Below are 10,559 nucleotides of genomic sequence, written 5' to 3'. Positions count from 1 at the left end.
ATTATACATAACTTTCTTTTATATTATTAATTATCTTGAGAATTACATGCCTATAATGATATGGATTGGGCAAACTCTCTTGAAGACAGATACCCTACTAGTAGATATGCAATATTTCTTGGATGAAATTTTAACTCATGGAATTTCAAACAATAACACATAGTATCTCATTCAAGCACTGAGACCGAATATAAAACTATAGCAAATGCAACTTCTGAAATTATTTAGTTTCAATTTTTTTTTTAATTCGCAAATCTAATTTTTCATATTAATATAAATATATATAAATTAATTTTTATTTTGTTAAAGAAGATATGACAACGTAATAATTATCTGTCTTTTGCATATCTACATATTATTAAATTACTAATACATTTGCTAAGCAATCACATAAAATTATCTAAGACAGACGTGTCAATACTATAATCTTCTATAAATGGTATCGTCTGATGGATCTCAAATCATATGGAAATTTATTTCTCTCTCTCTCTGTGATTGCTTTTCTAATAGGCCATGGGTTTCTGGCTACGTTATATTGGAGAAGGGCGAAAATGTCGAACAGGAGGAATCGGAGCCGAGATTTAGGGCGAGAGAGAGAGAATGAGGCGGACTTCTTCGGCGTGGACTGGAGGAGGCTACTTGACCGTAGGCGATGGACGGGAGAAGCACTAAAAAAGAGGCGTCTGCAAATCAGACGTCGTATACCAGCTAGATCCTGTGTGTCGTATTGGACACCAATCACCGGTCCACAAAGGCGAACCGAGCCGAGTGCATCCGCCCCCTCGGTCCCAACGAATAAGTTGCAGAAATTAACTCCTTTTTTTGAAATCCAATGGGTCAGAAATTAAAACCTTTTTAGACAATCGAAATTAACATTTTTTTCAAAAATAGAAATAAAAGTATGTATAGGAATAATTAAAACTCCAACATTTTTAATCCTCGGAATTCCTTCTTTTTCTTATTTCCATAACCCAGAAGTTTCCTTAATAAATCATCCCACATTTTTAATTAACTAATAAGCCCCTTCTGAAAATCAAACCGAATGCCATCGCCGTCCATCATCATACCAATCAAATCTCAGTCGTCCGATCCGTCGCCCCCCCGTTTGAAGAGATCAGAGACGGTGGGCAGCTTGATCTCCCCCTTGGCCGACAGCGGGATGGTCAAGTCGCCGACGATCGGCAGGTCAACGATCAGCCCCACGTCCAACTGGTAGTCAATGTCCCAATCGCGGCCGACGTCCTTCAGCAGACTGATCATGAAGTCGTACGGCACCTTCACCGGCACCTCCAACTTCGTCTCCCCGTTCGCCGTCAGCGAGCCCGGATCCGGTATCCTGCCCGAAGCTATCTCCCTTTACCCATTGAATAGATTAAAATTATCAATTAAATTCGATTGAATCAACAATAATTTTTTTTAAAAAAAAATAGAGTAACTTCTAAAAATACTCTCAAGATTTCAGTAAAAAAAAATCTGAAAAATTAACGAATACCTGCCGGCACTTTTGAGGGAGAAGGAGACTTCGCAGATGGGGATGGGACGGGTGTAGGGATTCTGGACGGCGACGTCGCTGTGGAAGAGGAAGGAGTTGCGGGAGAAGGACTTGATCGAGACGGCGGCAAGGGAGGCCTCCGGCTTCGGCACGCCGGCGATCTTCTCCGCCACGAACTCCTTTGCCTTGTCGAACAAACTCGCCATTATGTATCGCTATATATAGTTATGTTCTTCTTCTTTTACGTCATCGTGGAGCTACGGCGATGGAGAATATATAGAGGTAGAGAAGTCAACACCTCATTGGGGGAGGGGGGAGTCAACGGTTGGATGGCGCAGATCGGATCGCACGCGGATTATGAGCTGTGATTTGTGATTTGAATGGAAACCATGTGAAATATCGCCGACCAGGCAAGGAATTAAGAGGGCCTGCGGCTAGGTATATGTAATATATTTGTTGCAAATATATATATATATATATATATATATATATATATATGTACAGAAATCTTATGCTGCGGTGCCTTATGTGCGGTTTTGCAGCGGTACTTGCCACGTCAGCGAGAAAACACAAAGCGAAATCAACGCTGCTCTCCTCCGCAGCGTTCACCAAACTCCGACTTCTCTCCTTTCCTCGTCGCGAACCCTAGCCGCGCGAAGAGAACCCCAACTTCTCCCCCTCCTTCTCCTCTCCTGCTGTTCTACCGCGCGAAGAGGAAGCCGATTTATCTCCCTCTCCGAAACCTGCCGCGGTCCAGCTCCTCTCTGCGAGCCGTCTCCTCTCCTCGTCGCGAACCCTAGTAGAGTGCGGCGCCGCTCAACCGTCTCTAGCCGCACTGTCTCCCTCTTCGAAACCTGCTGCAAGCCGTCTCCGAGAGAAAGGCCATCTCCTTCCTCTCCGCCACCTTCCTCTTCGCGAGCCACCTCCTTCCTGGTCGTCGAGCCGTCTCCAGCTGCAAGCTCTCCCTCTTCGCGAACCCTATCAGAAGCGGCGTCGGCGCCTCCCTCTCCTCGAACCTTAGCAGAATCGCCTATCACGTTCCTGTGTAACTCTCCGCACACTTACCTCTTTAAATGTTTATGTTTAATTGAGAAAGCTTCTTCATGTTTAAAGTTTCTATTATCTATTTGTGACAAAGATGTTTCATGCCTATCCAAATGGGTACAATCTTGATACTCAGATCGCTTTTACAATTAAGATCTGTCTTAGATTTTGATAGTGTAGCAGTTTCCATAAATGAATTCAATTTCGGGTAAAACCGCACATAAGACACTAAATGAATTCATGTTTAAACTATGATACCTGAAAGAGATAAACTCATGTAATTCTCTTTTTCATTTTTGGATTATGATATTATAGAGATTGAATAAATATAATTAGATGCAAATTATATTTGTTGCTTGCTTTTTTTTTTTGACCTTTTATAATACATGTTATGCGGAGAAAATGATAAGTTTGCATGTTGTTTGACCTTTTATGATAAGTTGCATATTGTGTGCCCTTTTTATATTTGTTTCTTGCTTTTTGTTATCTTTTATAATACACATCAGTTTGCATGTTGTTTGATTAAAAAAATTTTAACTTTTATATCGAATAAAACAGGTCGGTGTTGTAGCTGGATTTCAGTACTCAAATGGTAAACCCTTTGATTTGATTTTAGCTTCCTATTTGAATTTCACAATCTATATTTAATGTTTATTTATTGTAATGTAGGGAAAAACATATGTGGTTTTTGATGGATGAAACCCCGGTGTTTATGATAGTTGGGAAGAAACTCATACTCAAGTTAACAAATATAGCAGTGCATTGCATAGATCATATCTCAGTAAAGAGGAAGCATTTAGAGCTTTTATTTCATACAAGGAGAAACAACATGCTTTCATTGCCCCTACTGTCCAAAAATGTTCAAGCTCAACTTCGAGTTCAACTTCAACTGCATCTTCAAATTCTGGTGAAAAAATGAAGCAGACAGAGGAACTAGCGAAGTTGATAAAAAGTCAACTAGATTTAGCTGATGAATATCGTCGTAATGCAGCTAAGATCGCCAAGATGTGTGAAGAGATTCAAAAAAAATGGACTCTGTTCATATCAGTGATTAATTAATAGACTTTATTTAGTTGGATTAATGTATTTGACGGTAGACTTTTTTATTTATCTGGATGAATGTATTTGACAGTAAACTTTTTTATTTACTTGAATGAATGTATTTGATAAAGGTGAATTTATATTTATTTTTTAACATTATTTTTTTTAAGGTCGTCCTTCAATTAATGACTGAATATCTACGCCTGAGCACTGAAATTAGCTCTTGCAGATGTTGATTCAGGTTGAAGAGAAACACTTCAACTGATTAGTTATGAATCCCTTTTGTCTCCACTATTCTGCTGCTAAACTAGTAAACGACTGGGGTACTTGTGATCATGGATATTGTCTTTTTGATTCCATGCATGCATGTTTCTTAAATCACACAGATGAAAATCACTAACCCAAGAAGAAGAATTAAGTTAATAAAAAAGATCCAGTGATACGCTGGGAGGGTTTAGGGCTGGGAGCTCTAAACCTGGATCGGTCTGGTGACCGATCCAGTGATACGCTGGTTGACTGATCGGTCTGGTGACCGATCAGTAACCAAACAGTGTGTTTTTGTGAATTACCTGATCGGTCTGGTGACCGATCAGTAATCATACAGAAACGAAGAAGATCGGGAGAAGAAAGAGGGGGATCGGTCCACCACAGACCGATCAGAGAGTTGGGTAACTCTCTGTGAAGCGTGCTGATCGGTCTGGGGACCGATCAGCATAGGTCCTGATCGGTCCCCAAGACCATCGAGCTATATGATTCGTGGTAGTTAAGGCGTGGGAGGAGAAAGGCTGAGCAATGACGCCGCCCACCTCGTCTGAGGCGAAATCAATCGTAGCTTAATTATTTGCCCAGCGCCGGGGTTTCATTGAGGACATGGAAAATCTGCACACGTCTCTGCTGGAGATTCAAATCATCCTTGATAAGGTACAGAGTAGTGGGTGCAACGACACCAAATGGAAGACATTGATGCAGGAACTCAAGGATGCTGCTTATGATGCTGAGGACTTGATAGATGAGTTGCAACCTGAGGTGAAGTTTGATGCAGGAACTCAAGTTAACAGCATCATTTCTTTATGAGCTTTAACTAACTTTTGTAGCAAAAGAAAACAGCATCATTTCATCATTTCAACTGGAAAACAGCATCAGTTAAAGTCTCGTGATTAATATAATTAAAGCAAGAAAACAACATCATTTCATCAAATCAACTGGAAAAAAACAAACTTCTGCCAGTGTAGCCAAACAACTTATATACATCTTTCTTACACGAATTAAAATACAATTATGCCTAAAATCAGAACAAAATTAGCATCCCATTATAGCATAGTTGAAAATGTTGTAAAATTTGCCAACAGCAAAAACCAAATTGAGACAAGCTTGATGTGCATCCCTAATGTCTGGTTTGCTTGTATTCATGATCTCTAAAACTCTAAGCCTGGTTCATCAATGCGAATCATCAATTAATATCCATTCTTGCCTAAAATTAATATTAGGAGACAAGCGAGAGTGAATAATGTATGCAAGAATTAAGACTAGATACAAAATATATTATATTTTTCACATAAAATATGCCACTAAGTGAAATAAATTCATATACAATATTGTTACATAACTAAACATGCATATTACAGAAACAAGGGGACCCATACAGAAACAAGGGTACCCATATTAAACATGCACAGATTGGAAACTACAACATCATGCATATCAAACAAGGGGATCCATGTAGAGCAAGTTTTCTACTACTAAAACTAAACAATCAATCAAGCTCAAATACATTGTAGAGAAGCAACAAGATATCTCTAATTGAAGTTCCATAATGTACCTTAATATGGTCCCAATCCATATTTACAACAGTGAGTCCATAATGTATCCTCATGATAGTGCTGTGGAAATCATAATCCATATTTACAAATATCACTATTCTGAAATTAAAGAAATGCACTAAACCAATCAAACATACAAACACAAGAAAATAGATATACCAACCATAGATAATTACAACATCTTAGCGCATGTTATTAGAACCTGTAACAATAAAGATAATTTATTAATTTTATTGTCTCAATAAACAATAAACCACTATAATTTAAAAAATTTAAACTTTGATAGTACCGGCTATAGATCCCAAATCTCGTTCATATGTGTCGTCAAGACTGATATGATCATTATCTTCAATTGATCTGATAATTGGCACATTGTCATATACAAAAGATAATAAAATAAATTTGTTTGCAAGAAAAATTGAATCGACACATACCCTTGTTGCAAATTGGGGCAGTTACGCTTGTCATGTGATACTCCTCGAAGTCCACATCCACGACAAAGCCTAGAATTTGATGTTGATTTCTCCTTTGATGATTTTAATCTCTTTCCACATCCTTTAGTTCGTACTACAGAATGATCAATAATACTAAGAGTCTCATCCATTGATTTTTTTCTTTGACTTCTATCACTGCATGTTGTATTAATGGATATCTCTTGAATTTTGTTGTAGATACAATCAAATTGTTCTTCCAAGAAGGTTGTCCTCTCAGTACTCAAAGATGCATCATCAACTAACACTGAAGCTTTATAGGATAACCTCGAGTGCCTCGACATCAAATATCTTTCTGAATCTGGATCATCAATGACATTTTGCTCTCCTAAAACATACATTGCTCCAACTTTTGCATATTGCGTCCATCGTTTGAGTATATACATATCAGGCAAATGAAACACTTGGTTGACACGAAAAAAAGCTAACATATGTCTACATGGAATGCCCTCAAACTCAAATTTTGTGCAGCTACACGATATGTAATCCCTTTGTTTGTCATGCGTGAGCACTCTTGATTTTGAGGAAGAGGAACTTTGAAATTTCATCACGTGGTAAACTGCTGAGGCAACTTCTGTACATATCTGTTGCACATAATAACTATGACTCTCGATCATTTCACTTTGAAACTCAAGCCATTTTTTTTTGTGTACAGCTTAACCATTTGACTTTCCATTGGCCAGGTTGTATTAACTTTGGGATTCTCATTCATATCAATATGGTCCGCAACTAACTCATTGTGTCTTTGGTGTCTCAATGCTCTATTAAAACGTGTGATAAAATCCATTAATGAGTTCTTATTTGAGACATATTTCTTGAAAAATGCATGTGACCCTTCAGATCTTTGGCTACTTGACATTCCTGTAGAAAATACATGACTAAAATATGCTGGCACCCATCTGTGTCGTAATTCATACATCAAGGACAACCAATCATTTTTCTCTAAGTTAGCTTCCTTGATAGTATCTTCCCATGACTTCTCAAAATCATCAGGTGTTGTAGAATTTGCAATGACGTTCTTTATACTGTGATAATAGTTTCGAAAAGTCAAAGGGTCTAATTTTTCTGGGAATTTATTCAATATGTGCCACAAACAATATCGATGCACTGTTTGAGGCAAAACCTGTGCAATAGCTTTTGTCATTGCAGGATCCTGATCAGTGATGATAATGTTTGGTGCACCTTTAGGCATGGCTTCTAAGAACTTTGTAAGCAACCAAACAAAAGACTCAGTTTTCTCATCACTAAGAAACCCGCAACCAAAAAGAATTGTCTGATGATGATGATTAACTCCTACAAATGGTGCCAAAATCAAACCATATTTGTTGGTGTTATAAGTTGTATCAAATACAATAGCATCACCAAATACACTATATGCCCTTCTTGATACATGATCAGCCCAAAAGCACCTACTAAATCTGTTATCTGAATCAGTCTCGTAGGCAAAGAAAAAAGCTGAATTCTTCTCTTGCTCAGATGTAAAAAACTCGATAAGTGTTTCAGCATCAATACCTTTTTGTTCATCCCTTAGATTTCTCTCAAAGTTTCTAATATCAGTTTCTGTACAACCTACCCGTTCAGGACCTCCATACTCTATCTCTAATAAACGCATTTGTTGGCAAGTTGGTACATTGACCTCTGAAAATTGAGTTGTCAATGCTTTTTTGGCTGCCGAAACACTACGATGTGAGCGTAGCAAATGCACCTTTGATGGAGTTGAGAGCGGATGATTATGATCTTCTATAAAGTTACAGATAACCCAGTCCGGTCCCATCTGATTCTTGACAAATGTAATATTTGCCTTACAACCCGTTCTAACTGTGCCACGTGCTCTTTCCCTTATTTGTTGATCAGGGTTTGGATGTTTATTGTGTCGCATTAGATCTGTATGTCCTTCTTTAAAGCATACAATTTGTTTCCATGTCACTTCATTTGTCATTTTGTTTTTCCTGCTCGTGCTATTCCTTGAACTAAATCCAGCTTCTCGTGCATATTGGTTATAGAACGAATATGCATCCTCTAGAGATGAGAATTCCATTCCAATTTTTGGTTTTCGATCATCTGCAACTTGGGGAATGAATTCCTGATCATCAACTCTATTTTCTTCCATTTCTGGGTGCCCTCGCATTTTTTTTTTGACAATAGATAAATAAATAAAAACTGTTTTAATTAACAAAATAAAATAAAAGTGATTCTGATATAGATACAACAACAAACCATAGACATGATATAAATAAAAATTGTTCCAATTAATAGAATAAAATAAAAGTGATTCTGATATATATGCATCAAATCCTAAGAGAACATCATCTAAGTTAAACATGAAATTGACTGTACTTATGCAAATTCTTTTTCTGTTTTACATGTCTTTTTACATCTATTGTTTACTTGATTTTTTTACATTTGCTTGATATTTATATTGTTTTCCATATTTGCATCATACTGTTTGATTTCTAATTAAATTGTTCCTTTTGCAGTTAAAATGAGCTTAATTTCCCAAAGCGTGCTTCTGAATGAAAGGAAGGGCAATAAACTTGATAGAGAGGTAGCTGATGCGGTTGTGGATGATGAAGTTCAGGAAGTTGATTTGATTGAGGAAATTAAGTTTTAAGCAAAGCACTCTTTGATTGTTCCCTACTAAGAAATCCTATTACCATTAACTCAGCAGACATATCAGATAATCTCCAAAGAACCCTAAAACAGGGGTGAAATGGTTAGTGAAAGAGCAATTCACCTTATGCGGATCGGAAAGCCAAACAGCGCAGGCACGGAGGAAATGGAACCACCCAGGCGAGCAACGGATGAGATCGCAAAACCCTAAATAAAATGAGCAAATAATCACTAAGAACATACATTGAAACATGTCAGATGAAACATAGGAACAAATCAAGTACGGCAGTCGAGCGAAAATCGATCCATCACCTGAAATACTGCTGATGAGAGAAAGGGAGAGATATGCCCTAGTGTCGAGGGAGAACAGATGTGAGAGAACGCCTCTGCTGCGAGAGAAAGTGTGGCGGCTAGGGTTCGCGACGAGGAGAGGAGACGGCTCGCGGAGAGGAGCTGGACCGCAACAGGTTTCGGAGAGGGAGAGAAATCAGCTTCCTCTTCACGCGGCAGAACGACACTAGAGGAGAAGTAGGGGGGTCTCTTCGCGCGGCTAGGGTTCGCGACGAGGAGAGGAGACGGCTCGCAGAGAGGAGCTTTTCATACTCTCTTTCTCTCGCCTCTCTTGTCATGCGAAGCAGGAGGGTGACTGAGGATTTGAAAGATCTTATGAGGTGATCTCAAGGAGTCTTTGATTGTGTTTATCGATGCGGAGTGATAAGAGAAAGCATCATAAGCACATCAAGGATAAGATTTTTGATATATATATATATATATATATATATATATATATATATATATATATATATATATATATATATATATATATATGTATATATATATATATATATAAATATATATATATATATATACATATATATATATATATATATATATATATATATATTATTTATTTATTTATTTATCAGAGGAGCGTTATACGTTTTTATGAAAATCAAATGAGCGCTCCACTATACCCTTAGTGATCTATCTTTGATCATTCGATCATGTAAAAATTAGATGTTAACTTTTATATGTTGGTGCAACCTTAGGTCAAGGTTGACCTGGTTGACCCGACTCGAGTTGACCTGACTCGAGTTGTATTTTGATGTTTGACGAGAATAGAAAAGTTGTATCTTGATGTTTGACAAGAATACAAACTTGGGAGATTGTGGGTGCAACCTTCGGTTAAGGTTGACCTGGTTGACCCGACTTGAGTTGACTTGATTCGATAAAGTCCAAGTATGGAGACTTGGCACGGGTAAAGTCCAAGTATGGAGACTTGGCACAGGAAAAGTCCAAGTATGGAGACTTGGCACGGAAAAGTCCAAGCAGGGAGCTTGGCACGGGGAAAAGTCCAAGTATGGAGACTTGCCACGGAAAAGTCCAAGCAGGGAGCTTGGCACGGGAAAAGTCCAAGTATGGAGACTTGGCACGGAAAAGTCCAAGCAGGGAGCTTGGCACGGGAGAAGTCCAAGTATGGAAGCTTAACATGGGAAGTCGGAGAGGGCACGGCAGCTCGTTCTCCGGACTAGGTCAGAGAGGGCTCGGGAGCTCGTTCTCTGGACCAGACGAAGTCGGAGAGGGCTCGACAGCTCGTTCTCTGGACTAGGTCAAAGAGGGCTCGGTAGCTCGTTCTCTGGACCGGATGAAGTCGGAGAGGGCTCGGTAGCTCGTTCTCCGGACTAGGTCAGAGAGGGCTCGGTAGCTCGTTCTGGGCGGATGAAGTCGGAGAGGGCTCGGTAGCTCGCCTCCGGACTAGGTCAAAGAGGCTCGGTAGCTCGTTCTCGGAGCGGATGAAGTCGGAGAAGGCTCGGTAGCTCGTTCTCCGCACTCAGGTCGAGAGGGCTCGAGCTCGCTCTGGACCGGACGTGGAAGTCGGAGAGGGCTCGGTAGCTCGTTCTCTGTCAGAGAGGGCTCGGTGCTCGTTCTGGACCCAGATGGAAGGGAGAGGCCTCGTATGGCTTGGCACCGGAGTCGGAGAGGGCTCGTAGCTCGTTCTCTAGACCGGAAGGCTTTAGGATTTAGGGCTGGAACTCTAAGGCATTGGATCGGTCGGTGACC

General features: G+C 39.4%; 1 protein-coding gene across 1 annotated transcript; it reads right to left on the bottom strand.

The window, feature by feature from the left end:
• Positions 1–872: 872 nt before the first annotated feature.
• On the bottom strand, positions 873–1,734 carry LOC121983023 (desiccation protectant protein Lea14 homolog). The gene is made up of 2 exons (XM_042536010.1): positions 1,493–1,734; positions 873–1,354 (listed from the first exon to the last, which is right to left on the bottom strand). Exons 1-2 carry the CDS (start codon positions 1,696–1,698, stop codon positions 1,078–1,080), a joined length of 483 nt encoding a protein of 160 aa, XP_042391944.1. The 5' UTR covers positions 1,699–1,734; the 3' UTR covers positions 873–1,077.
• Positions 1,735–10,559: the final 8,825 nt, after the last annotated feature.

Source organism: Zingiber officinale, chromosome 5A (assembly GCF_018446385.1).
Source record: "Zingiber officinale cultivar Zhangliang chromosome 5A, Zo_v1.1, whole genome shotgun sequence".
Taxonomy (NCBI): domain Eukaryota; kingdom Viridiplantae; phylum Streptophyta; class Magnoliopsida; order Zingiberales; family Zingiberaceae; genus Zingiber; species Zingiber officinale.
Note: the sequence above shows the minus strand (reverse complement) of the source record. Positions and strands in the feature narration are given on the sequence as shown.

What these genes read in the sequence shown, in the direction of transcription:
- LOC121983023 (XM_042536010.1), bottom strand. Translation starts at nt 1,698, where the DNA reads ATGGCGAGTTTGTTCGACAAGGCAAAGGAGTTCGTGGCGGAGAAGATC. An exon ending in TCCCTCAAAAGTGCCGGCAG is followed by an intron (nt 1,355 to 1,492) that starts GTATTCGTTAAT and finishes CAATGGGTAAAG; the next exon opens with GGAGATAGCTTCGGGCAGGA.